We start from the raw sequence: 27,569 nt of genomic DNA, 5'->3' as shown, positions 1-27,569 counted from the left end.
AAGAAGTGTGGTCATTCTGTCTTGGCTGTCTGTCTGCTTCCTCTATGCCTTTTCTCAGATCTCTAGCAAGGAAAATTCCCAGCACTGTTTCTCTTTATATACTTTATCCTGAATGAAACTCCTGTTCCAGCAGTCACTGCTATGATATACTGGCTTGTGTACTTGCTCTTGCATTTTAAAGGGCTTTGCTTTTGCAGCCATGGCATAAATGCAAACTGAAACATTGCTGTGCTCAAACAGTAGATGTTATAGTGGGAAATATGTCACTGCACTGTAGTTGGGTTCCCTCCTGCAATGTGTGGTATGGTACGCACGAGTCTAGTTTTCAAAATCTTTTTCAGCGGGAGTACAGCCTCTTCCTTTAGGATATGTTCCATAAGCTGACACAGATCTCATTGAAAGATGCTTTACTGCTACCTGTTTCCCACAGTTACCTTCAGCACAAATCTTTTCTCTGTGGAAATACTGCTTGCTTCAACAGACTGTCTGCTGTCCTACCTGTATACCAATGTTTTTTGTAGATTCATGAGAAAGTAATCCAGCCTGACTCTTGGGATCCTTGAATCACATCTTCAGAGATGCTGTCTTGTACTTTCATAGTTTGGCAGGCAAGGGATGATTTGTCAAATGGGTGTAAGAAAATGTTTCAGAGTAAAGGGTCATTAGGAGCAAGGGAGGTTACAGGAGGTTCAAGCAGTGGGTCTTCCCATCCTTTGGCTCAGTGGGAGAGGGGAGATGCTCTATGTCAGCTTAAGTAAGAAAATCAAAATGTCATTGGCATCTGTTATCAGATCCCCTAATATCAGCAGCAAACAAGCTGCTCAAGGCAGCCTGACAGCACTCAAGTGTGAAAGCACTCCAGGATCCTGGCCAGCAGGACTTTGACTCTCTCTTGCCAGGGTGCTGAGCTCCAGCTAAAAACTACCAGAAGGTCACGCCCCTGCCTCCTGCTGTTCTGATCTTTCCAGACCCTGACCTTCTGCTGCTGCAAATTATGCCACTGGCTGAATCTGTCCAGAAGCAGTAAGCAGGAGGAGTCAGTAACAAGAATTTTCAAACCTGCTTGAATGTTGGCTAAAGAAGAGAACAATAGTGTGATATTGTCCCACTGGCATAGTGAACAGTGTGATCTCGTCCCACCTGTCACTATGCCATCTTGTCCTACTGGCATGGCAACAGTAGAATGAAGAGACCAGAAGTCTTATTAGGAAGTACTCAAATCCTGCGGGCAAAACCTGTCCTCTTAGAAAATCAGTTTCACCTGACTTTATTTTTTCTTTTTTTTTTCCACAGAAATTATGCTGTGGCAATACCATCTCAGCTCTACTATCCCTTCTCAGAGACAGTGTGCCTCCAACTAAGCAGAAAGCAGGCAGTCCCAATCCATGTGACAGTAACCTTGCAAAGCAGAGCTGGGAATGAGACTCTGATCACTCAGTCCATCTCTCAGCTCACCTTCTTTCATTGCACAAGCTTCCAGGTGAGGAAGGTATTTCCAGGGGTTGTCAGTAGGGTGGATAGTGCATGAGTTCTACTCTTGCTGGGCAGGAAGGCAAATAATTGTGTCTTCCCATGACGACATCTTAATTGGGCACCGAATCTTCTGTGTCAGCGTGAATAGGTCTACCAGTGTCCTTCCTGCTGTGTAGCCCCTCTGATATTTTACTCTTCTAGAAAACATTTTGAAAAGCACTGGGAGGTCTTTAAGGGCAAGAAGAACTGGAGCAATATAAAAGCAGTATCTTAATTGTTAGGCCAAAATTCTGGGGATCCATGAATGCAATTCACCCTGAATGATGGTTAAACTATGCTTGCAGGTCCCTCCTCCTGTTGGAAACCCCGATGAAGTGGCTTTTATTGTAATAGCAGTCCTGGAAGCCAGCTCAGATTTTCAGAAGAAACAGAAAGTCTTAATCAAGGATGCAGACAAGAAGACCTTTATCCAGACAGACAAACCTGTGTATAAACCTGGACAGACTGGTATGGAGAGAATGCCATGTCTTGTGAGAGAAAGAGCAGTCCTCAGGCCACAAGATATGGGGTAGCCTCTAGCACTTGGAGGGAGGCCAGCTCTGCAAGGAAGATGGGGTCCCTCTGGGCTTTGAAAGATTTGGGGTTACCTCTCTTCTGAGTCAGCATGAGACATTTTATCTCCAGTACTAGCTGTACTCAGACAGCATGCCAGTGTGAACAGTGCTTGTATGTTCTGGCTGATGCATGAGAAAAGGTTCAGGCACCACTATGTTATATTCATGGCACCACTATGTTATATTCATGATTGCTCCAGTCAAAGCCACAGTAGTCTGTTGGTGCCCTAAATCCCCCTCTCTCCCTCAGGCTTTCTCAGACAAGGATCATGGTTCTGCAGGCCCCGTCACTACCCTAGCACAGCTCAGATCACCACAGGGTACAGCCATTTGCCCCATGCCTTACCCCTTTTCCACTGGCATGACCTTCACTGCAGGCAAGACTGAGTGCCCCATCACAGGTCCAATGTCCAGAAAAATGCCCTTTCTCACCAATACAGCCAGCCTTCCCAGAAACCCCACACCACCTCCTATGCCACTTTTTTTCTAGCTGGCTGCCAGCTCAGAGCAGGGCTTTGAGCACAGGCCCAGGACTGGATGGATTTAGCTGCTGCCTTCACCCTCTCAGCGAAGCACATGGGCACGTCTGTCTTAGCCATACTTTTTTATTATTAACAGACTTGATTTCATTTCAGCCAGTCCTGTTTTTCTTTTGTTCTATAGTCAAGTTGCGAATTGTAACCTTGGATCAGAACTTTATTGCCAGCAATGAAACGGTAAGTCAAGAGAGGAGAAACCTTAAGAAGTCTGAAAATGCTGTGGGCTGCTTCCATGACTTCTGGATCAGTGCTTGGCCCAGCTAGGTGGGCAGTGCTGTGGACAGTTAGTCTCAGTGTTGCTTCTGATGCTTATAAACAGCAATGCAGGAACTGCTCCTGGGGTTGGGTCACAGGCAGTGATTGGGGGATAAAAACGTGAGTTGTAACTTACCTGAAAGCTTCCCACCAGTAACTGTTATTTCCTCCCCACAGCACCGCCTGGTGGAACTGAAGGTAAAGCACCTACTTTATTGAAAGTGGTGATCTCTTCTTACCATGGGGAAGAAACAGGTTCGGAGATGATGGTGGGGAAATATGGATGCAGAAAGCCAGTTACCTCAGAATGAATGGGAACAGTCCTCGACTTCTTGCCCTTCCTTCCTTTAGTAGCCACACAAGTTTGGCAGCACACTGTCATGATACTGATCACACACGAGTCCCTGCAATAAAGGATGGGTGCCATTGAAAATCAGTCCAGCAAACTTTTCTAGAGTGGTCACAGCACTTTCAGTCCCTTTAGCCTGTGAATTGAAGATTTGTGAAAATCCTAAAGTTTCTTTAAGGAGACTTTTATATTTAACATACAGAAAATGTAAGTTTGACCAGTTAGTGTTGCGTTAACACGGCTAGAGAAACTTCCTAAAGCAGCCTTCAGGATATTGTTCTTAATATCTGTTAGTTTAGTTTCAGTATTATAGATGAAATACAGACTGCAATCACTCAGGCTGAGGAAAGATACCTGAAAGTGGTGAGTCATTTATCATAACCTATTGCAGAGATGTCACAGTTCCAACTAGCAATGGCAGAAGCTAATGAACATCTGAATGCCATACCCACCAAGCAATGAACACATAAACACATGGTTTCTGAGATGCCTATGCAATGCTTTATGTCAATTTATAAAAACGTAGTACTCTGATCGAGCTTCACCCTTTCAAACAACAGTTTACACTTCTTCCATATGTTTATAAAGCACTCACCAACTCATCACGGAGTCCTTCCTGGCTGGGCAGTGTGACTGTAGCCAGAGTTCTGCATCTTGCGTTCCCAAGACCCAGCAGTGGGAGAATACTGTGTGCCATGGACTGACCATGACAGTCAACAAAGCCTCCAAATGCCCTTGCACCCCAGGTCTTCACATCTTCCTTTCTACACCAGGCCTCATGGTTCTCTGCATGAAGTCTTGGATGCATTTCCCCAGACTTTCCTGGGGATTCAAGACATTAGACTCCCCACTCCCAACTAGTTCATGCCTTAGACAGCATTAGCTGTCAGGATTGACCCCCTCCACAGTGACTTTGGGGCTATACCAGCCCAGATCACCACAGGAATCTCAACTGTATTTCTTAGTGAGACAGACAGGCTGTAAACCACTGTTTTGCAGAGGTCAGTGAGATGGTGATGCCACCAGAGAGCTATAATATGATAGATTGTCAATGAGACAGGGAGAAAAGCCCTATTCTCTTTGATCTCAAACTCACTTAGGCACTGTAGCTTCGTTATAGACCTGGGCTCTCAGGACAAAGGATATCTGCTCAGACCATGCTGTCGTAGCTTGGACACCCTGCAAAAGAGTCTCTTTTTGCACTGGGAAATAACTACTCTCTGCTATTGCCTATGCAGGACCCCAAAGGGAACCGAATTGCACAGTGGCTGAATGTTATACCTGTGGGAGGCATTGTGGATCTGTCCTTCCCTTTGGCTGTAGAAGCACCAGTTGGAGAGTACACCATCAAGATGCCTGACCGCACACGTACCTTCAGGGTAGAGGAGTATGGTAAGAGTCTCAGGGAGCTGACAGCAGCAGAGAAAGATCTATATCTTCCACCCCGCTTTCTCACACAGAGTTGAATGGGCCACGCAGCTGTGAGCAGCTGTGTTACTTGTGCTAACAGCTGAGATGTCCAACTGTATGCCAGTGGATGTAATAATTGACTTTCGCTCCGGCCCACTCTTTTTCCTCTCCCATGTCCTGTGGATGAACCAAAGCATTGTCCCACAGCTGTGCTCTGGGGAGGAGACTGAGGCTGTCTACTCCCACCACAGTCTCCTGGTTGGGCTGCTGATGCCTTGCTACCAGGCCCTGTTCTGGTAGTTAGGCAATGAAGGGACAAAATTCTGTAAAAAATCACTTGGGGAGGATTGGAACAAATGAGCTGTCTCTGTTCCCACTGAATTATATTTCTCTTGCTTTCACACAGTACTGCCTAAGTTCAATGTCTCCATTCAGATGCCTCAAGTGGTCACCATCTTGGAGGAGAACTTCCGTCTCCACGTCTGTGGCATGTGAGCTTACTTATTGTGGCAGAAGGTGCAATCTTACTAGTTTGGAAACTGCACAACTGATCTCAAAATAGTCTCTGACAGCCCTGCTCCCCGCCCCAAAGTCTGGTACCCTAGCATTCTTTGCTAAGGAATTCTCCTGGAATCTCACCTTTCTCAATATTCTCTCTCCCTACTTCTTTGTCTGCGAGTTTGAAAGTGTGACAGTGGATCTCCTCAGTGGGGCATCCGCCCTACAATACACCACCTTTGCTGCAATGATTAGTGCCAGTGTGGAAGGAATAATGACTCAACTTTTGACCAGCATCATGTCCCCTAGCACTGCCTGGTGGCACTAGTGCTGACTTGGAGAGAACTCACACACCACTGCCTTCTATCTCAGTCTGAATAAGTCACTTTAACTTCTTAGCCTCTGCTGAGCTCATGAACCATGAAAATACTGCCTGCTGCTGGGTTGTATAGCTGCAAACCACAGACTAAAGCTGATACTATTCACCCTTGAGCCCGTGTTTCTGTATGTGAGTGTAATCCTCTCTGCCATGTTTGCCAGGTACACATATGGGAAACCAGTCCACGGTGTTGTGAAGGCTGTGGTGTGCCGTAAACATATCCGCTATAATCGGAAGTCTTCCAAAGCCAAGCACAGTATTTGTAAGGATTACACTGGCGAGGTGAGCATATGGGACATACGCTCCTCTTACAAAAGAGAGGAACAGGGCAAAGAGAGAGAAGAATACTAAAGGGAGGAACGGGACAGGCATCAGCTATTGAAGCGGCATGCTCTTTGCTTGGGGTTGAACGACTGATATGCCCTTAACTCCCTAGTGTAGCAACCTTAGCCTCTCTCAGTGATTTCTCTGACAGCTCTGAGATGTACTCAAAGGAAGAAGCATCTGTGGGCAAGCTAACTATTGCAGATTTGCCTACAAAACGGTATTGCAACAAACCAATAAAAATTACAAACACTCTCCACATCAATTCACTTCCACTGGATGCTTCTTAGCACCACTTTTTAATCTGGTGTGAAAATCTATGTGCTGTTTCCCAGAAACAGCTGTTTTGGAAACGCAAAAATTACCCCTTGCAGCTGAACAAGTAATTGCAGATTAGCACAAACTTTACTCATTCATCTTTAGGGCTGAATTCATGTATCTATATTTGGTTTACATATTTTTAAGTAATGCACCACATATCTTAAAGATAAATCCTGCCTTAGCAGAAGAAATCATGTCATCAGGGAGAAATGACAAATCATGTTTGCTACTGGCATATGAGTGAATGTGTGAAGATGAGATACCTGTGAAACAGCATCTCCTATTAGTGACTGCTCCACAGAAAAGTAGTATGTTTCATGTTAGTATGGGAGTTGATGCTTTAACTCAAGTGTCCTTATCATGTACTTTTAGACTTCTGGGCCTTGGGTTTGATCTGCACTACAGAAGGGACTAGAGCATTCATGATTGGTTAACAGATACAATTTTGCATCCCCAGACAAACAAGGATGGCTGCTTTGGTACTGAGGTGAATATTCAAATCTACCACCAAAAGCATGGTGACAGTTATGATTTCAACCTGGAAGCTGTGGCTTTTCTGAAAGAAAGTGGAACAGGTACCAAAAACTGATTCTACACTTTGTGGAAAATATTTTACTTTACACTCATGCAACATGCCTGTCTTTGGGTTTCCATCTGTAAGGCTCTTTATGTATCCTTGTGTCTTCCCATCAAACCACTGGAGATTTCTGCACTGGTTGCCATGGGGTCAAGTGTTTAGAGGGTTGTGTCTTCCCTGGGAGAACCACAGCAACATGGATGCTCTCATGTACCATAGCACCCAGGTCTGACTCACATAAAACATGTGTACTCTCCCAGCTGCAGGATGGGCTTTACCAGTATGCTTGCTCCTGCACAAGCTGTGGCTAGTCCAGCTCTGACAGTCACCTTGGTTTGTCAGAGATGGACAAGAGCTGCTTTCTCTTGTCTTCTAGTCACAGTAGAAATGTGCACAGAGGTGGATGAGGCCAGGTTCTCTTGCTCCTAAACCATACTTTAGGAAAGTCCATTGGAATTAGAAGATACTCAGTAACCAGTGATAATCAAGGCCCCAGCTGTGTACTGTTTTATCTCCACATCCCAGACAGGGAGATGAGGATACTTGTCCAGAGCTACTGTTAAATATCCCATCCTGTAAGGTTTTCTCTTGTACAAAATTTTACAAATCTGTCCTTGCAAGAAAATGTTTTGCAGCCCTTGCTGAAAGCATTGACATACGTTCATATAGCAAACAACTACAGTGATTTCAGATGGGCACCACATGACAAAACAGCAGACTGTAAACTAACATGGTGAAGGCAACGCAGAATTTTGCCTTCTAGTGACTCTGCTGTGAGAATGGGAGGAGAATGGGAGTGGACAATTACAAGTAAGACCATCTTAAACAAAGTCAGAAAGAACATTTGAGAACTGTCTGTCAGAGACCTCCTAGTAGAGTGCTGTCAGTCTAGCAGGTCAGAATGTAGGAGGCACTATTGCGAAGTGCGTGTGTTAAATGACTCCTGAAGTTACATGGAGAAACTACAACCTCCTATGAGCAACCTCTTACCTCAGTCCATCCAATCCTGCTGCCTTTGTTCAGACATGTGATACTCACCTGCACGTACCTTCCATCTTTCCTAGGAGTGGAGTTCAACACCACTGAAAACTGCAAGGTTACTTTTGATATCACAACTCTCCAATTCTGGGGTACAAGCTACTACTATCAGCAAGGAGCTCCCTACTATGGAAATGTAAGTGAACAGCACAGAAACATGGAAAGGCCAGCAGTTGAGCCTAAGGAGATGGCAGGCACAGAAGTACTGAGGGGTCCCCTTGCTCTGAGCTGCCCAAAGATACTAGCACAGTCATCTGTCCCAGTCTCTCCTTTGACATCTCTACCAAGAGTTAATCCAAAGGTCTGACCATGGGATAGGGACATGGCTTTGCCAGATGAGATGGCTGCTGCATAAATGGGAAGCAGTTGGTGGCGTTAGAGTTCATACTGAGAGTCTGTCACGGAGGCACCCCGAGGTTAGTTTAAGGGACAACAGGGTTCAAGACAACTTTTGTTAAACCGGTGAGAAACAGGGTTTTAGCACTCCAAAAGTGACTTGAACACAGGTTCGGATATCAGTTGAGGGGCAGCAACTAATACAACAGGCAGTCCACAGAGTGCATGCACATGGCTTCACCCAAAACAATGTTGGAGCCGTCTCTGAGTCCAGGAGGAGTACACACTTGCCTGAACATGTTGTGGGATTATTTTAAAGGGATACACGTGCTCATATTGAGTACAGAAAGTGTACACTCGCAATCCTGCGAAGGTAAATTTATGAAACACTAGCAATCCTGCGAGGAGAAATACACGTGCAAAGGTGCACGGAATATTACATGTGCTTATGTGGAAGCACGGGAGGAAAATACACCCATGATTATGTGAGGATTAATTTTATACATGTGCTCGTATTGGGCATGGAAAATATACGTGCAAATGTGCACAGAAAGTTACACGTGCTTATGTGGAAGCACGGTAGGAAAATACATCCGTGATTATGCGAGGATTAATTTTACAGGTGCTTGTATTGAGCATGGAAAGTACGCGTGCAAATGTGCACGGAAAGTAGATACACTTGCAATCCTGCAAGGACTAATTTTACTCACACATGTGGCGGCAAGGCAAGCGGAGTATTCATCCCAGGGGGAGCTCTTGGCGGCAGCATCTGGCTCGTGCTCCAAGAGATCCACAACAAAGGGCGGAGTCTCAACGAGAATCCCATTTTTTTTTATAGCCTGATCAGATCTGACTGTAGGCATTCCAGAAGCTTCTCTGCACCCCCACAGTGGCTGTGGGGTGCCCCTGAAGCTTCCAAACGTCCCCCACACTGGCCGCAGGCACCCAGCGGCTCCCTGGCACCTCAGCACTCCCTTCTTCTCTCTCTTAATCGCCCTGGCCAGGGAGCTCCTGAGGCCAAACAAAATAAGCTGTTAGCCTCAAACAGCAGGGAGAGAGGGAGATGTGTCTACTCCTTCCATATCGAAGGAGGGAGGGGGAGAGAGGGGGGTTTGCATTCTGCCACAGAGTCCATTTTCAGAGAGAGGAACTGGGACTTCTACTGTGAGGTAGATTTTCAATCCTGAGGCCTCCAATTCTGTGACTGTTCTCTGCATCATTATAGCTGGAACTCAAAAGTACCAATGGGACACGCCTGAAGAACAAGGAAGTGATTCTTACAGTGTCCCATGGTAGCAGGAAGCAGATCAAGACCTACTTCACAGATGACACTGGGATGGCATCTTTCACCTTAGAGACGTCAGCATGGGACAACAGCAGTAAAGTTCTACTACAGGTTAAGACCAATAATTACATTGGATTTGGTTAGCATTAAGCAATGCATCCCTCAGATCTATAGTCTATGAAATTGTCTCAGTATAGCCAGGGAGATAGAGTCATGGAACAATGAAATCGTAGATTCAGGGCAAGAGGAATAGCCCAAGGCAGAACCAGAGTTCTGACTGCTGGTACCACACAGAGTCCCTGATCAGTCAGGAGACATGATGATAGATGGAGCAGTGGACAGGGACCCCATGAAATTGTGACTCACATCTACCTACATTGTACCTCCTGAGGTGGAAAGGACTTTATGGGGCTGGACATCGGCAGAGAGCAAAGGAAGAACTCCCACATGGTGTGGAATAAGAAGATAGGAAAGGAACTAGGGAATAAGCACCTGAAAATATATGTGGAGAATAAAATGGCAGTGACCAGTTCGTGTGGTGTTTCCACATAATGTAAGAGTTAGGAGAAAACTGGGATATAAGAGGCAGAAAACTTAGGGGAGAATGAAGAAAGGTTAGTAAGGAACCAGTTGTTCCAAGCCAATCTGGAGCAGAGCAGGTAATCAGGATGTAAGAAGCTGAATGGGGATGCCGTCAACAGGGAATTGAGAGAGAAAACTTGGCATCTGCTTTCCCATGAACAGGGAAGACTCTCTGTCTGGTCGTAGGAGTAGATTTCTAATAATAGAATCATTGAATAGTTTGGGTTGGAAGTGACCTTCAAAGGTCATCTAGTCCAAGGCCTCTGCCGTGAGCAGGGACTTCTTCAACTAGATCAGGTTGCTCAGAGCCTCGTCCAGCCTGGCATTGAATGGTTCCAGGGAGGAGGCATCTACCACTTCCCTAGGCAACCTGTTCCTGTATTTTACCACCCTTATTGTAAAAAATTTCTTCCTCATGTCTAGCCTGAATCCCATCTCCTTTACTTTAAAACCATTACCCTTGTCCTGTTGCAACAGGTCCTGATAAAAAGTCTGCCACCATCTTTCTTATAGTGCTAAAGGGCCACAATAAGATCTCCCTTGAGCATTCTCTTTTCCAGACTGAACAACCGCAACACTCTCAGCCTGTTCTCACAGGAGAGATGTTACAGCCCTCTGATCACCTTGGTGACCCTTCTCTGGACTGTCTCCAGCAAGTCCATGTATTTCCTCTACTGAGGGCTCCAGAGCTGGATGCAGTAAGCCAGGCAGGGTCTCACCAGGGCAAAGTAGAGTGGCAGAATCTCCTCCCTCAACCTGTTGGCCATGCTCTACCCAACTTCAAGGTCAAGGCACTTCAAGACAAGCCCTGTCTCTTTATCAGAGTGCATACAGAATTTTATATGATGGATCTTGACCTTGCTGAAAGTCCAAAAGATGTTACTATCATAGTCTCAGTGCTGATAGGTCATAGGTTAAAGATGAGCAAGGCTATTCATCTTCATTTGTTCCCTGCCACCTCTACCCTATGGATCCGGGAAAGCGCTAAAAGGAATACAGCGTGTGAGTGGACTAATACTGAACAGTGAAATGCAATATTAGGGCAGATCCATACTTTCCTCACATGTACCAGACAGAAGCAAAGGGTTCAGTGGTTTGATCCAGGGATGAATAAGACACTCTTACACAGTCTATCAATCTAGCTTGCTCTCAGCGTGGCAGCAGCATTGCCAAAGTTCAGGCTTTAGCCCAAGTCCTAGTAGTATACAGCTCCCTGACTCCTCTTTAGGTGCTAATTATCCCAGAGGAGAAGACAATGCCAGACTCCACAGCAGATGGTGGAGCAGACAATGCCAGACTCCACAGAAAGGGGCTGACTGAGCTTGGCTTAGGTGGAAATAGACACCTTACCCTGGGAGAGTTCAGAACCCACTGTACAGTCAGTCTTGATTTTGGTGTGAGGAGAGCTGTCGGAAATCTTCAGACACCAAGTCACATTTTCTGTGTCACAGGCAAAGACCCAGCCGGAGGACTTAAGCAGTCGAAATGTGAGGGTGTCTTATGGCACTGCATCCCTCACACCAAGGGCCTTCTACTCTTCCAGCCGCAGCTCTGTGAGGATCCAGCCAGTGCGGGCAATGCTGCCCTGTGGGGACATGCAGCAGGTCACTGTGCAGTATCACATCCTAGCCGCAGAGCTGGGGGATGGGGCTGGCAGAGCAGACTTCTACCACCTGGTGAGTGCCAGGCAGCACCATCAATGAGGTCAGCTTTGTGATGGGCGTGTGTCAGCACAAGGCCCTTTGCTGGCCCAGAGGCATGGAGCAGAGGCACTATCAACCCTTTGTTCTGTTCTTTACCCTTTAGGTTTTGGCCAGAGGATCCCTTGTACATCATGGCCAAACAACAGTACTTCTTGATCCATCATTAGGTAAGAGCATCTAAATACCAGGGACAGATTAAGGACCTAGAGGAAAGCACTTCCAGTCTAACTGAGAAAGGAGAGAAAAGAGATCTGAGACCAACAGGAATACCCAGATCTGGCACAAAAAGTCAAGAGAAAATGGCAAATATGGTATCTCTCTTCTGTCTTTTAATTTACCTATTTTTTTTTTCAATCAAATGATGAAATTGTCAGAGTTTGTCTGCCAAGCAGGAATTATCAGACACCTCGAAGAAAACTCACTGCATCTTTTTGTTGGACTCAAGTGGAAAGTAATTTTTCTTCCAAGTGCACACTGTTAACAAGATCCTCATTTGGTGCTACAAAATGGCACTAACCTACATCCTGGACTGGCTCTGGCCTCCCCAAAGGCAAGGCAGAATAGTCTTTATCCACGTAACTGTACAGAAGTATTATAGAGGATGAGTATGCTGCTGCTGTGATCCTTGGAAACAGACTTCCTTGCCTCTTCCTATACTTCTTCTATTTCTCCTTCTTTCTTCAGGTCAATATAATGGGGCTTTCAATGTCAGTCTGCCTGTTGACCTCATTTCGCCCATGGCTACCATCTTTGTCTACATTGCTTTCCCTGAAGGACAAGTGGCAGCAGACATCTTCAGTCTGAAAGCCTCCAAGTGCTTCAGGAACCATGTAAGTAGTGAACAAAACATCAGGCAGGCAGGAGGGTAGCTAATTAACTGCAAACTGGCAATGTATGTCCAGCAGAATCCAATACCCACAGTCTTCCCTTTCCTTCCTCTATCAATGTCTTCAATCCCTCTTTCTTCTCCTGTTTCAGGTGAAGCTTGGCTTCTCAGGCAGAGTGGCTCTCCCAGGATCGACTGTCCATCTCCATTTGCAGGCTGCACGAGGCTCCCTATGTAGTATCCATGCTGTAGACCAAAGTGTCCTTCTCGTGAGGCCAGAGGCTGAGCTATCCAGAGACAGTGTGAGTCACTTTAGTGCTGAGCCTTGCTAATATTGGAGAGATGCTTTTTGAGTATCTCCTTGCAGGCACTGGTTAATAAGGCACTTGAACAGGGATAGGACATGGCTTAATGAGAAAAAATTAAGGTCAACATCAAATACCAGTCAAACTTTTCAGTGTCTACAAAGGGATCAGTGTCTGCCCTAAGTATAGCCCAAAGGCATATCTTTGTTAAACTTAGAGTGCTTTGCCACAGTGGCAACCAGATGGCAAGAGAGTTCCATCTCCTGAAAAATTCATGATAGTGCTTTGAAAAAGTTATGTTCGAAAAGATGTGTGATAGGTTCCATTTCTTGTTCCAGCTTACATGAAACAGACAGTCCTTCCAATCACAAACTGGACAGTAAGTGATGCCTTGGCAGTGGAAAGGTTCAATTTCACCTCTAGACCTCGGATGCACTGGGTCTAAGGACCCATGAATTGCCTCTTGACACTGTCTTGGTGGACCCAGGATATGTCTTCAGTCAGACAAGAGGCTATCTAATGACTCTTACAGGGAAGGTACCTTTACTGTATGCATTGAGCTCACAGGTACAATCTATGAGCTAGAAGTGGCCACAACTATGCAGTCATACCCCAGAGGGAGCTCATGTTCATCTCTGATGTTATGTATCTAAAGCTTGTGGAGGCTCTCCATGAAGCTCAAAAACCTTTGGGGTGAGACTTTTGTGTCAGGCAGGACCTAAGCTCTGCTTTTGCGGTCACAGAAAATCTCCAGATAGAAATGAAAAACTTCCCGTCTCTCACACTGACCTGTACTGTTTTCATTCTTGGTCTACAGGTGTACAATATGTTCAGCTATTCTCAGGAGCACCCCAGCACCCTCACAGACTCTTACAGTGACTACTGCACTATCCAAAAGAGCCCAGGAATCACTGGTTCCTCTCAGACCACCCTTCCACCCGGAACAATGTCACCATTCATGTACAACAGATACTCTTACGCAGTGTCCCAACCAGATGTCTATGAACTTCTGAAGGTGAATCTAACTTCCAGAAAATCTGACTATCAGAGCTAAGTCCTTTCATATCCTAGGTCAGAGCTGGGTAGCTTCACAGATTGTCTTCCCTGTGATCACTGGCAACTTCAAGTTCTGAAATGGCTAAGCTTCTGAACTAAGAGATCTCTGACACTCCATGCTTTCAGCTCGATAAATTCCCATTGACCCATATCCCTAGAACCCAGCTCTCCATTTATCCTAAGCTCGAGACCCTTTGACTTTCTAGGGATTGGAAAGAGAAGCAAGTATCAACCTGAGTCAGATAAAATTGGAGGTTGCAAAAGCAAAGAACCTAAGAGAAAAGGGGGACTGGGGAAAGGAGGGAAAGAGTAATAGAAAGAAATATCAGGTGAAAGATGAGGACAAGTCTGTGTTAGGGTGGGCAGCAAACCGTGGTGCTAAAATGACGACTTTGTGTGTGGACATATACATGCGAGTGGTCACCCCCACAATCCTGACTGGAGAGAGCCTCCTTTGGTATGAGTGGCCAGGACCAGGCCCTGGGAGCAGGGTGTTCTGAATTCTCTCCCTGTATAAATTCACAGGTCAGGCTGAGGTGCAACAACACAAGGTGGGCAATGTGCTAGAACATGGGAGCAGAGACAGACCCTCAGGCACACCACCCCCTGCACTGAAATCTGCCTTCTTTTCCTTCTCTTCTTTCCTCCAGAATTCAGGTCTAACATTTTTGACCAACCTTAAAATCAAGTCTCCAATTGAATGCCGCACCCAGACCACCTTCTACTATGACTACATGTGTACATCTTACTTTATCCTGTTTCTTTGGAAATCATGGGTAACATACAGGCTGCACAAGGGCAGCTGAACATGTATCCTGAGGAACTGGGGATGGCTCCAGAGCTGGGTGGGAGGTTGCACAGAAGATATGCCCCACAGGAAGAGGGGGAGGGTCCTGAAGTTTGTGTGTCCAGCACACTGAAAAGGTGAAGGGTTGGCTGCATAGGAAGAACCTGCCTGGAAGCTTCTGCTGACAGGCAGGAAGATAATATGCTCAAGGGGGAAAATGAGCCAGCTGTCTCAGGAAGGGACATCTGTTTGTAAGACTAGGAAAGGTCTTGCTGGAAACTAGAGAGTGAGCCAAGACTGATACTGGGCAGTATCTAGGCCTTTCTGCTATCTCCCCCTCATGGGGGAACACACATATACTGGAACCCACATGGTCTCCTGGATTTTCTTGGGAGAGGCAATGGTTAAGTAGGTTGAGGGCATCTTGGAGAGGACAGATGTGATTGGAGTGGAAGGGACAGAGAGCTGAGCTTTCCCCAGCTGAACTCTGTCCTGATCTCACAGTTGCTCTGAATGAATGCTTGTATTCCCAATAGCTTATGGAGAGCTGGCAGACTTGGACAACTTGGACCCAGAAACAGATGCTGCCATTGAACATGCTGAGTCAGAGCACGTTGAGCTGGCTAGCGAGGCAGGGCCAATTCGTACCTGGTTTCCAGAAACATTCATCTGGACTCTGGTTCCCATCAAGTGAGTAATTATGGACTGTAGCCCCACATGGATCCAGACCGCCTGCCAGCCACAGTGGAGGGGGAATGGGCAGGAGCAGAGACAGGGTATTATTGCCTTCTGTGCCCACAAAGAAAAGGGAGGTGTGAAGAAGTGAATAAAGACAATGGAGGTTTGGTTCACCTCCTGTCTCTGCTTGAGACTTTTCAAATGATCCTGAGGAACTTAAAATCATAGACTGTAGAATGGAAGAGGCCTCCAGAGATCTGTAGCTCAACATCCCATGCAAGGCAGATCCAGTTTGATCAAGTTATTGTAGTCAAGGACTGTGTATCTTTGAGGATGGAGACTTCACAAACTATCTGGGCACTTGTTCCAGTGTTCCAGCATTTAACTATCCTCATGGTATGTTTTTTAATCCTGAGTCAGAACTTCTCATATTCCAGCTTGTGTCTGTTACTTTTCATCCTATCAATATGCACTTCAGAAGAGTCTGATTCCATTGTCTCTACACCTTCCCATTAGGTAGCTGTAGAAAGCAAAAAGGTCTTCCCCTAGATCTTCCCTCTTAAGTTTGAAAACCCTAATTCTTTCAGTCTCTCCTTGTACGTCAAATGTCCTAGCCTCCTGACCATCTTGGAAGTCCTCCACTGCATGCATCCAAGTATGTCAATATCTTTCTTATGCTGCAAGGCAAAAATGGGACACAACACTGCAGATGTGGTCCCACAAGGGAAGAATACAGGGGAAAAATAATTTTTCTCAGCACAGTCCCTGCAGTCTACTTAATACAGTCCAGAAGTAGATGGCCTTCATTACCGTAGGGGCACATGAGATGTGCTCAACTTGTTATCCACCAGAATCCCCACCTCTTATTCTGCAAAGCTGCTTACTAGCCAGTCATTGCCTAGTTTGCACTGTTGCATGGTATTATTCCATCCCACATACAGAATTTAGTATTTACTAATTTTCAAGCCAAATTTTCCAGCTTGTCAAGGTTCTTCTTAATAGCAACTTTTCCCTCCAGCATATCAGGAATCCCTCCCGAATAAGGTACAGTCTGCTAATACATACCAAGGTAGTCTGCTAATCTTGCTGAGGATGCCCTCTCTCCTATTATCCAGGTTACTAATAAAACCACTAAGCAGTATTGGCTCAAGTATCAATTCCTGAGGGATGTCATGGGTCCAGCTGGACTTTGTGTCACCAATAACCACCCTTTTTCCCCAGTGGTACAGCACATTTTCTGCTCACCTTATCACCCACTTGTCCAGTCCACACTAATGTGGCTACAAGGTACTATGGGAGTCAAAGGTCTTGCTAAATTCAAGCATCCACTGTTGTTCCGTTATTCACATATCTCAGCTTTCTCAGTTCTCCCATGTGCCAACATTCTGCACAATAGGATCCCTAACTCTCTATCTCGTTTTGCTGGATCATACCCATTTCAGGGCAGGACTGTCTTTGATTTTGTGGATGCAGATATGTAAGTGACACATAATAATGACTGCTGAGCTGTGGTCGAAAGTGGATGGAAGTTTGGTTGGTAGTGTTGCTGAAGTGTCAGAAGATACAGGCTGGTTGTATAACATGGACAACTCCTTCCACTCCGTTTTTTCCTCAGTGATTCAGGGGCTGCTGAGCTAGCTGCCACAGTACCTGACAGTATAACAGTCTGGAAGGCCATGACTTTCTGCATCTCAGAGAGCCATGGGTTGGGAATTTCAGAGACCACCAGCCTGCAGAGCTTCAAGCCCTTCTTCATGGAACCCACCTTGCCCCATTCCATCTTCCGAGGGGAGTCATTTCCCCTGAAAGTCAAAGTTTTCAGCTACATGAAACAGTGCATGGTGGTGAGTGGCTCCTTTCAGGATGATTTTTGGGTGGAGGGATGTGTGGTAACAGTATTTCACTGACAGACCCAGACAAGGGGCTGCCTCATCAGGCACTGGGCAAAAAACATCAAGGAAGCTCTTCACAAAGCTCCATGCAGAGCCATCTCTGTCCAGCCTATCGCCCCCCGGTAAGTTCAACCCTACAGGACTGCAATGTCCATGAACTGTTGGTGGCCCATAGATATTGCAATAGGGCCATCATCATACTCACCCGGGACTTCTGGGCTTGACTGACATTTGGATGAAGGACCTGAAATGAAAAACATAGCAGCAGCTCTGTAATCTGAACTCCCTTTTGTTTCGCCTCTAGCTCCAGCTTAGCCTAATGGACTCCAGGGATTTTGAATTTATGCATGAAAATACCAGGTTCACTACTTGTCTTTGTCCTGATTCAGCAAAAACATTCTTTTGGGATGTGAAGGCTACAAAATTAGGTAAGGGGATGAGAGAGGGGCATAAGTGGGAGGCACTGGCAGAGCTGCTTGAGGAAACCAGAGCTCGGCTGGAAGGGAGAGTGGCCTATTATACAAAGCATGAATGAGAAAACTAAAACACAGGCATGGCTGTGCCAACTGGCCTCTTGATGTTTTGTTCTTTAGGGAAGGTGAATTTCACTGTCATGGCTGAGGTGACGGAGCAGGAAGATGTTTGCACTGAGAGTACAGCTGTTGTGCCAGAGTCTGGAGGGAAGGACACAGTGGTTAAACACCTGCTGGTGAAGGTCAGAGTCTTCTTCAAGGTTCTGACAAGGTTGGAAGTGGGTCAGACTCGAAACAGCTGAGTAGGTAACTCTGGGAAGGATGAGTGAGCCAGGCAGGTAGGCATGTTTCTTGAGGAGGCTGATCAAGGATTGATTCTAAGGGTAGGCTGGGTCAGGGCATGAGCTGAGCACCTCCATTTGATGAGGCAGAGACATCAGAACTGCTTGCTAGCAGCGCAATGGGGGCAGAGGCCATGCAGCAGCTTAGAAAACTGCTTCCCAGGGACACTTCACTGTCAGCACACATATCCCCACTGTCTGTGTGAGGCCTTTTGCATGGCCTAGGAGGATGGAACAAGTGCTTGCAGGAAGGTGGGGTAATGCACAGTTGCTGTCTCATTTTACTGCTCTGCCTTCTTACCTGACCAGCCTTCTCCTCACCAGGCAGAGGGGCTACTGGAGGAAAAGACACACACCTCACTCCTGTGCCCTAAAGGTAGGTGCAGGTACCCCAGATACAGGGACTATCTTGTCACTGAAGCTGTACACACAGACAGAGGAAGAAGACCAAGCAGAAGCAGTGTGGTGTGTGAACAGTTCTAGGACTATCTGGAGGTGCATTGGGAGGGGAAAGTCAGGGATTTTGGAGCTTTTATGAGCAGGCAAAGCCATTCAGCTCTACCCAGTACTATGACAAACCCCTGGGGAGCACCAAGCCACCACCTAACCATATCATAGTCACTCATCAGTGGGTGGCCTGATCTCTATGTCATCCTCTCTGTTGAATGCTGATTTTGCCAAGTGGTGAGGTGATACCAGACTCCTGAGGATGACTGTGTGTCTGCCATCTCCCTCCGCCTGTTGTTCTGATGGTTTTGCCATCTGCAGGAACTTCAGCTTCAGAGACAATCACATTCACTATGCCAGAGAACGTGGTCCTTGGGTCGGAGAGAGCCCACATCTCTTTCTTAGGTGAGATTTAAGGGGGTCTTGGAAAGTAAGATTTTGCCCTGCAGGAGTCTTTTCTTCTGGTGTCACCATGTCTCACAAGAGAGAATATGTACAGTGAGGTGTGATACTAGGCCCTCATGTCTTCCAAAGAAGCATCCCATCTCTTATGCAACTGACACTGGGACAGATAGACAGATAATTTCACCTAGCCAAGAGAAAGACAGACAAGTACCATATCATTGTTCCTACAGGTCTCTACAGACATTAAAGTCACTGTAGTGTGAGCAGAGGTGCACTGAGACTGATCTTAGCAGGTTATCTGGAGAACTGGTGAGATCAGAATTTTTTTTATATGCAAGAATATGTAAAGCTCCCAAAGCTGTGGTTCTGTCCTACAGGTGACATTTTGGGGACAGCACTGGACAACATAGATGAGCTCCTCCAGATGCCCAGTGGCTGTGGTGAACAGAACATGGTTCATTTTGCCCCCAATGTCTTTATCACACGATACCTTGAAAAAACAGGACAACTCACTCCAGAAATCAAACAGAAGGCAATTGACTACCTGCAAAGTGGTAAGTGGATTCATGCTCATTTTGGGTTATTAAGCTGGTGATGTTCACTACAGCGGGTTGTGCAGTGGGGATGTCAGCAGAGGCTTGGTGCTGAACAGCATTTGTGTAGCATCACTTGCCTGACACCATGGGAATTACAGCAGTGTGAATCAGGTTGCTGTGTCTCAGCTGAACAAGGGGTACACGGTGTCCCCCCTGAAAGCCCTTTGCTGAATTCCTCAGAGTCAATGTTCTCTATAATGATGAGCAGGATTGAAGAGGCACATTGTCACCTTGAGAATGCAATAGACATGGAGCATCTTCACTACCTGCTTTTCCCACAGGATATCAGCGGCAACTCCTGTACAAGCACACAGATGGCTCATACAGTGCCTTTGGGGAAGGAAGTGAGCCAGGCAACACATGGTAAGAAGAGATATCCAGACACAGTTGAGGAAAAACAGATTAACCCGGTCAGGCTGAAACTGGCTTAGATTTTGGTCTGGGGAATCTGGTGGAGTCTGAGGGTGCGGAGTTTTGAACAGAAACTGTTTCTGAGACTTTCTGGAAGTGAACCATGCCATTTAACTGACTTGAGGTACCCCTGTTTGATTTTTTGTACTTGAGCACTCCAAATGAGGCTGATTCTGAAAACTTGGCTGCAAAGACACCTTCTTTCCAGGTTTGCAGAGTGCTTTGTGCCTTAACAGGATTGGGAAAATGACTGAGTGACCTCAATAAATATCAGCCCTCGTGGCTTCAAATCACACAAACACACCCTCTTGGAATTGGCAGAGCCCTGGGGGAAGCACTTAACCATTGATTTTTTTCTTTCTTGCTGCAAATGGATCTTAGGTCAAGTTTCAATAGCATCTAACTCATGCATTGCTTCCAATTCTCCACCTGCACAGAAGCTCTGTCCTGCTCTCCAGGGCTGAGATAGTGGAAGACACAGAGACTCCTGTCTCCTACAAGAAATGGGTATCAATTACTGGCTTGGTCCGATTTTCTTCTCCTTTCCTTGGCTCTAGGCTTACTGCCCTTGTCCTCAAGACCTTCAGCCAAGCCCAGGACTTCATCCACATAGACGAGCAGAATATAAAGGATGCTGCCAGTGCCCTGATTAAAAGTCAGACTCCATCTGGCTGCTTCAAGAGTGTGGGGAAGCTCTTCAACAATGGTCTGATGGTATGACGTGTCCTGACTGCTCTTTAGGTATCTCAAAGCTCTTTCACTTTCTGGCCCAGTTTGGGTGCCAAGAACAAATAAACCCTGCTGCAGGAGGGAAATTCCGATGTGCCCAAGATCACCCTTGGGTAACACTCAGAGCTGTGCTTAGTCATGGTGGCACTTTCTCAGGTTATGAATGATGAAGGTTTGCATTTGATGATACGTACATGGGAACTGAACCAGTGTCCTGCTCTAGCCCCATCTCAAAAGTTAACATATATCTTAAAAAAAAAAAAAAGTTTTCCAACTCTGTGTTGTTCCCTTGGTAAACTGTTTTAGCTCCCTTTCCCATTACTGAGCTGCTGATTCTTCCTACAGTATGAGTTCCCCCATGTACAGAGGAGAGTCAGATTAGAAATTGAGCGAATAAAGATTGATGGCAGTCACTCATGTGAGATTAACCTTGCCGGGAATGAGCCATATACAATCAGACACACAGCACTTGTGCGTGCACAGACACACACAGAGTACCATCAAAGTGGATCCAGCAGCAGTTCAGTAGACAGGACCTCAGATAATTAATCCTTCAAGTGAAGGGAATGATGCCTTTCACTTCCCCTTGCAAAAGCTACCTTTCCTTTTGCTCCTCCATACCCTTGCCATCATCCTGGCCCTCAAGTGAGGTGCCATCTTGCAGTGGGGTTGTGGAAACATCACTTTCCCCTGATGCTGAAATCCACTACTGAAAATCTTTGTCGGGGAGGGGAAAGCAGAGTGTGCTCAGTGGTAAGCAGAGGCAGGAAATCAGCTACCCTGAGTAGCCTGGGGCACTGTAGCTGAGAAGTACTCCCACAAACACGACCTGCAAGAGCAGATACTAGCCCTGGCACTTTCTTAGTGGAGGAATAGGACCAGCACTGTTGCCTGCACTGGCTTGGAATTTGCTCAGGGAGCAGAAAGTACTGCAAAACCTCTTCGTCTTCCTCCCCACAGTAACCCTCCTCTTTTCTGTTTTGTGGTGGATGCAGGGTGCAGTGGAAGAGGGACTGGGGATGAGCTCTGTGATCATCACAGCTCTCGTACACTCAGGGATGCCACGCTCCGTGAGTATTGGCAGCAGGGACTGGCTGGCAGTGCACCAGCTCTCTGCCTTTGTCCACACAGGGGCATGGTACCAGTTTTCTCCCTGTGTGTCCTGTCCCTGTTTCTACCCTCCTCACACACATCAAGGCTGTGTTCCCTCCTCATGCACTCTGTCAGCAACTGGTGTGCTTTCATTTGTATCCTAGGACCCAGTAGTATGGAAAGCTCTGAAATGTATAAGGGACCTGGTCAATGCTGATACTGGCAGCTCCAACCTCTACAGCCTGGCATTAGCCGCAAATGCCTTTGCAGTAGCAGGTGATAAGGCACTCAGGCAGAAAATCCTCAAACGATTGGATGAGGCGGCCACAATATCAGGTACCAAAGACCATGGGGCTGAAGAGACAGTCATTGGCAGAATTGTGTGGAGATCTCAGGGCTGAATGGTCAAAGGAATCCACACTCCATAAGTGTTCCTGCTCTACCCCTAGATGACCAAATATTCTGGAGTCAACAGTCCAAACAGGAACAAGACTCCCTATATTGGTATCGGGCTCCATCTGTTGATGTGGAATTGACATCTAGTATCCTCATGGCTCACCTTTCAAAGTCAACTTTGTCTTCAGATGACATCAGAAAGGCGTCTCAGATTGTGTCTTGGCTCATCAAGCAGCAAAACCCTTATGGAGGCTTTGCTTCAACTCAGGTAATCTCCTTGAACCATCATCGTCAGAGAACCTGGCATCAGCTATGGACACCCTATAGTAAAAAATAAATTTTTTAAAAATACATATTTTTCAAAAAAATAAAGAAAATTTTTTTTAAATATATGGATTTACAGCTCCTGAGGGTTTGGAAAGGGTCAATATTGTCATTTCTCTGAGACGATCCCATGCTGAAAGTCCAAGTGGAAAGCTCAACCCTGATTGTGCAGCAGCTGCAGTATTAAGGAAAGACTAAGGACTGGGCATGCACAGGATGCAGGGCTCCTATTTTGCCCAACATGTGTCTCTTTCCTCAGGACACAGTGGTTGCCTTGGAAGCCCTAGCCCTGTATGCAAGCAAGACCTTCAACAAGGATGGACCTAATCTCCAGGCTTCTCTCTCCTCTGAGGGTTTCAGCCAAAACATCCGAGTAGACAACACCAATCGCCTCCTGCTGCAGACAGTGGAGCTGCCAACCATTCCTCAAGTTTATAGAGTGCATGTACAGGGCCATGGGTGCCTCTTCCTGCAGGTAAGCCCAGCAAGGGAGAAAAGATCCACCTGGGGAAAAACCTGGAAAGCCAGGGGACCTCTCACCTTGCTACTTAGACAAGACTGAACTGTTGCAGTGACTTGCAAGAATCTGGGCTTCAAGGCCAGTAGTAGTAGCTGGGATCGAACAGAAAGGGAATAGCAATTCCTCGAATGAAGTCTGGATCATCTCCACCCAATCAGAGCTGCATGTTTTCTCCAAGAAGCCCAGTGACCACCACCAGAAGCAGTGCACAAGCAGAAACTCTGCTTCTCCCACATAGTTTTCTCCTACAATAGAGCAAAACAGCAAACAGTAGTCAGTGCTAGACAAAGGTACTGTTCAGTAAAAACCCTGCTATTCTCTACCAACTAGCTTCTTTCTGTCTTGGCAGGCCATTCTGCGGTACCACATCCCTCCATCAAGGAGTGACATCACCTTTGCCATGTCTGTGCAGACAGAATGCACTGCACCCAACGCCACCCAGTTCCCTGTCACGATTCTTGCTCGGTAGGAGATACTCAGTTGCCCTTTGCCTCCCCTATGCTACCACACCAGTCTCTTGATGGCCAGGATTCCCCTTACTCATGAGGTCCAAGTGCTAAGATGTCCCACTTCATTTAACTATACACTCCTCAGCTGGGTGGAAGGTACAAGGTCCCAGGGAATGACTCAGGCTATAGCCCTATCTCATCATCATGCCAGTCACCACAAGTTCTCCCAAGGTCTATGGGCCTCACTACCTTCTAGGATTAGGTCTTAAAATACTAGTGATGTGGAGGTCCTGTGGCACTGACTGCTGACAAGTATTCCTAAGTCTTCCATTCTCTGCCCCTGGTTGACTCTCCCTTGCTGTACACCTGCCTGACTTGGGACAGACCTTTCAAGAGAGCAGGTGGAGGACGTGACATTCCCTGCCATGCCTGGAGAAGGTAACTCCAGAAACCTTCCCAGGAATTTATTCTCTTTGGCTCAACACAATTAAAAGAGAGGTCAGGGGAAGCACAGAGATTTATTACAATACAGGAACAAGTGTGCTTACAGGAGAAACACTGGAAGGAAAGGCACATTCCTTCACTTGAGCACCAAAGCTGGGCTGGAGTATCTGGAGATCATGGCTCAGAAAGTAACAGTAGTGCTGTCCCCTGGGTTCCTGCTGCAGCTACACAGGGAACCGTGTGTCCACCAACATGGTCCTGATCCAAGTGGAGCTGCTGTCTGGATACAGTCCCGTGGCAGGTTCGTTGGAAGAGGTGAGACTGTGAGTTTGTGTCCAGCTGGGATGGAAACAATAGTGGATGTCCGTCATGCAGGATTGTATGCAGAACTGTGATTATTCCTGTGGGCAGAGGAACATGGTTCTTCTCAAGAAATCTTTATACCCAAAGTCTCTTCCAGGCCATACCTTGCATTCCCCTACCCTAAGGCCTTCCTTGGCCATGTGAATATTTTGCCTGTGCTCTCACAAGGACAAGTATCCTTGAATATTTCTGCTTTCTGTTAGAGTCTTACTTTTTTCCCCTATTTTCAGCTAAAGAAAATGCCTTTAGTGAAGAAAGTTGAAAGTGAAGCTGATCGTGTCATTCTCTACCTGGAGGAAGTGAGTGGAATTTAGGCTAATGTCATCATTAAGAGGACTATGGACTGGCAGATAGCTTTTAGCTGACTCTTGTATCTCGGTTCAATTAGTATTTTAAGTATCTAGAGCTGTTGTTCCTGCATACCAGCCAGATTTGCTGACCTGGAGAAGTGTGTTGTGTCAGCCTGCAGCTGTTCAGCTGTAGAGCCTGTATACAGGGCTACTTAACTTGAGTCACATGATGCTAAATCTAATATTAAGCCTACATCTGTTGACACTGTTCAGAGACTGTTGAAAGTCCATATACAGCGTCTGATTGGGATTGGGGAGTATTGGTAGGATCCATCTAGTAAATTCAAGCAAGCCTGAATTCTTAGAAAACCCTTAAGCAGCATGACTGTAGTAGGAAGCATACAAGGTTGCTCATGGAGTTTGCCAAGATCACTCAAAATTAAATGAGATGGTTGTGCGAGCAGCAGTTCTCGCTCCACAGCCTCATTAGTCAACAGATTAGCTACCTATCTAGCCTTTCTCTATCTACATGCACACATAAACAGCACCAGAAAAAAGACCTAGCATGAATTTAAAAACTTTTTAATTTCTAAGGAGCACTTCTACATTTCTGTGATTCTTCATCACCAGCTGTCAATAAGCTGAGCCTCGTAGTAAGTGGGTTATTGTTGTGTGGATGCGTTAGACTGGCAGAGTTTCTGCTTCCACTACACCTGTGGCAGAGTAGAAAGGCAGCAGAGAGAAGAACTTCAGGTCAGGATACGAGGTAGCACAAGGGGGAACGCAATCAACAGCAGGTCCTGTAACTACTACCATCCAGCAGATGTTCATCCACACCTTGCTTTTGTCTGCCTAATGATGAGAGTTGTGTGAAAATGGAGAATAAAAGCTGATGTAATGGGACTGTGTATAAGAACATAGCCACTGAGGCTAGATGCATGAAGAAGCTCAGAGCAGAACTGTAGGGGAATGGGGAATTGGTGGTCAACACTAGTGCTACATTTAGATACCTAAACTCTGTGGGTTTGATGTTTCTTATAAGCTGGGTTAAATATGGTGACCAAAAAATGGGAGATGGCCACAGCATGTGAAGTAAAAGATATTTCTGAGATGGACTGGAAAGCAGAACAGATCTGTCAGAGTGATGAGGTCTCCACAGGAGCCTGAGAGCAGGTAGAAGGGATTTTTCTACAGGACTTTGGTTCTGGCCGTAATCCTTCTGTCTCTTCTTCTTAGATGACTAGACAGACTCACACCTACACTTTGCTGGTGCAGCAGGACATGCAAGTGATGGATCATAAGCCAGCTAATATCAAGGTCTATGATTACTACATGCCAGGTGAGCTCAGATGCTGTACTACAGAAACCACCCAAATGTACCACTGGAAGGATTTTTCTGAAGTGTCAAGCCTAAGACAATACCACTGGTGACATGCTAATCTAACTACCAATTAGAAGCTCTCTAGTTATGGACTTATCCTCTTGGGTTTCAAAATGGTAGATACTTATTTTTCTGGCTCAGGACTTGCAAGCTTGAAGATGGTATGTGGATCCACTTAGGGTTTAACTCTCCCAATGAGAGGGGAGCAAGCTGCTCAGAGCCATGCTTTCAAATGCTCATTTTGTGGGAGACAGCAAAGGCAGAGGGACCACAGTGAGGGGATGGCTTAGAAGAGCGAGGACCCTCTTAGAAGAATGACATTGAAAACAACTTGTTCTCTGGGGTCCCCAGTGGGAGGAAAATCTAGAAATGTGGGGTGAATCTGGACTAGCTAAATAAAAAATCTTTGACACATACCAGTGGTTTCACATGTCACAGTGGAAGAGAGTCATGGCCTGTAAGCTGAGGCAATGCCTCTCCTAGAAATGGAGGCACAATGATGGGTTGCTTTAGAGAGTTCTTGGCAAATGTATCTCACCAGCACTTTTTTTCTCATCTTCCAGAAGAAACTACAGCGATGAGCTACAGTGCTCCATGCAAGTAAGGTGAGGGCTGAACACCTCTTTTCTCATCACAGGCACGGTCCTGGAGAGTATGAAGAGGGAGATGCATGCAAGGGCCCTTGGTAAAGAAACTTGCCAGACTGCAAGTGATAGGCAATGCTAAGTAACAGTGAGTTCCTATGTCCCAGTGGTTAAACTGAGGGAAAGGGATAATTGAAGTGGAAGGTTTGAGGTGCCAAGCTCATGACAGAGTTGAAGGTATGTTACAGAAAACAAGGGCTACCTCTCTTAAGTCCTACCATCAGTCCTGGCATCTTGCATCAAATATACTTTCCTCAAGTCAATACTGTTCCTTTGCCTGTCACTTTCCCTGTGGTTCCACAGCCCTCCAGCCCTGTGCACACAGGACACCACGTTCACCTTTACTGCAGGGCATGACTCCTTTTCAGTGCCAAGCATTTCAGAGTCTCAGCCTAGCTTCTGATTCATGTGAAGGAATGTGTGTTTGCCGCTCCTTCTTTCCAGGCTGGGCAAAGGCAAAGCTTGAACTTGATCAATGCCTGCTCCTGTTCTAAACTTTGCTTGCATTTGCATGCTTCCTTGCCCACAGCCCACAAGATGGAGAAAAACACCTGCTTCACGAATCACCTGTGGGAGGTACACAGCCCTAACCTGGGATACCTTCCACAAGCCCCATACCATTAGTGGAGATTCTGCTGTAGGCTTTATGCAGGTAGAGTCAGAGAGAGCCCTGTCCTTGATGATTTGTCAGTCCCACTTGGTCATGAGATGCAAAAAAGCCCTGAGCTCCCAGTGGTTAGTTTTAATACTTCAGGAACACAGATTTTTTTTGTTCTTTGTTGTCTTCACAGGAACAGGTACTTCTGCAGTCTCTGTCTGTCAGTTCTCTGTCACCCCTGCCAACAGACAGCCACAACATGAGAAGCAAAGAGAAAATACTTGAAATTTCCTGCTGAGTGGTTAGCTTCTGAGAGGCTCAGAATGTGCTTGGCATCTTATTAAAAGTCAAGAGACTAGGACTGTCTGATTGATTATTCAAGTTTACTGTTTTTCTTCCAAACCAGGAAAAATCACATTTAAGAGCATCTGTGGAAAAT

The 27,569-nt window shown here is 46.2% G+C and overlaps 1 protein-coding gene across 4 annotated transcripts in view; it reads left to right on the top strand.

The window, feature by feature from the left end:
* The window catches only part of LOC136102990 (alpha-2-macroglobulin-like protein 1), a 28,177-nt gene extending 686 nt beyond the window's left edge, over window positions 1-27,491 (top strand). Inside the window, exons 2-36 of one of the 4 annotated variants that reach the window (XM_065840666.2) lie at window positions 1,294-1,480; window positions 1,818-1,980; window positions 2,751-2,803; window positions 3,059-3,079; window positions 4,469-4,622; window positions 5,047-5,131; window positions 5,679-5,799; window positions 6,620-6,737; window positions 7,804-7,913; window positions 9,339-9,509; window positions 11,432-11,656; window positions 11,787-11,850; window positions 12,368-12,513; window positions 12,662-12,811; window positions 13,632-13,829; window positions 14,521-14,608; window positions 15,194-15,347; window positions 16,951-17,179; window positions 17,532-17,655; window positions 17,821-17,942; window positions 18,366-18,417; window positions 18,810-18,893; window positions 19,271-19,447; window positions 19,771-19,852; window positions 20,458-20,614; window positions 21,625-21,699; window positions 21,886-22,057; window positions 22,171-22,385; window positions 22,701-22,916; window positions 23,311-23,426; window positions 24,079-24,169; window positions 24,448-24,516; window positions 25,744-25,846; window positions 26,452-26,493; window positions 27,324-27,491. In XM_065840666.2, the coding sequence (XP_065696738.2) occupies window positions 1,294-1,480; window positions 1,818-1,980; window positions 2,751-2,803; window positions 3,059-3,079; window positions 4,469-4,622; window positions 5,047-5,131; window positions 5,679-5,799; window positions 6,620-6,737; window positions 7,804-7,913; window positions 9,339-9,509; window positions 11,432-11,656; window positions 11,787-11,850; window positions 12,368-12,513; window positions 12,662-12,811; window positions 13,632-13,829; window positions 14,521-14,608; window positions 15,194-15,347; window positions 16,951-17,179; window positions 17,532-17,655; window positions 17,821-17,942; window positions 18,366-18,417; window positions 18,810-18,893; window positions 19,271-19,447; window positions 19,771-19,852; window positions 20,458-20,614; window positions 21,625-21,699; window positions 21,886-22,057; window positions 22,171-22,385; window positions 22,701-22,916; window positions 23,311-23,426; window positions 24,079-24,169; window positions 24,448-24,516; window positions 25,744-25,846; window positions 26,452-26,492 (4,333 nt within the window). In that variant the 3' untranslated portion in view covers window position 26,493; window positions 27,324-27,491. Of the gene's footprint in view, window positions 1-1,293; window positions 1,481-1,817; window positions 1,981-2,750; window positions 2,804-3,058; window positions 3,080-4,468; window positions 4,623-5,046; window positions 5,132-5,678; window positions 5,800-6,619; window positions 6,738-7,803; window positions 7,914-9,338; window positions 9,510-11,431; window positions 11,657-11,786; window positions 11,851-12,367; window positions 12,514-12,661; window positions 12,812-13,631; window positions 13,830-14,520; window positions 14,609-15,193; window positions 15,348-16,950; window positions 17,180-17,531; window positions 17,656-17,820; window positions 17,943-18,365; window positions 18,418-18,809; window positions 18,894-19,270; window positions 19,448-19,770; window positions 19,853-20,457; window positions 20,615-21,624; window positions 21,700-21,885; window positions 22,058-22,170; window positions 22,386-22,700; window positions 22,917-23,310; window positions 23,427-24,078; window positions 24,170-24,447; window positions 24,517-25,743; window positions 25,847-26,451; window positions 26,494-27,323 lie in introns of those variants that run through there. The other 3 variants (XM_071815234.1, XM_065840676.2, XM_065840683.2) reach the window with 3 other exon arrangements.
* Window positions 27,492-27,569: the final 78 nt, after the last annotated feature.

This window comes from Patagioenas fasciata, chromosome 1, assembly GCF_037038585.1.
Source record: "Patagioenas fasciata isolate bPatFas1 chromosome 1, bPatFas1.hap1, whole genome shotgun sequence".
Lineage (NCBI taxonomy): Eukaryota > Metazoa > Chordata > Aves > Columbiformes > Columbidae > Patagioenas > Patagioenas fasciata.
This window is presented reverse-complemented; position numbering and strand designations above follow the sequence as displayed.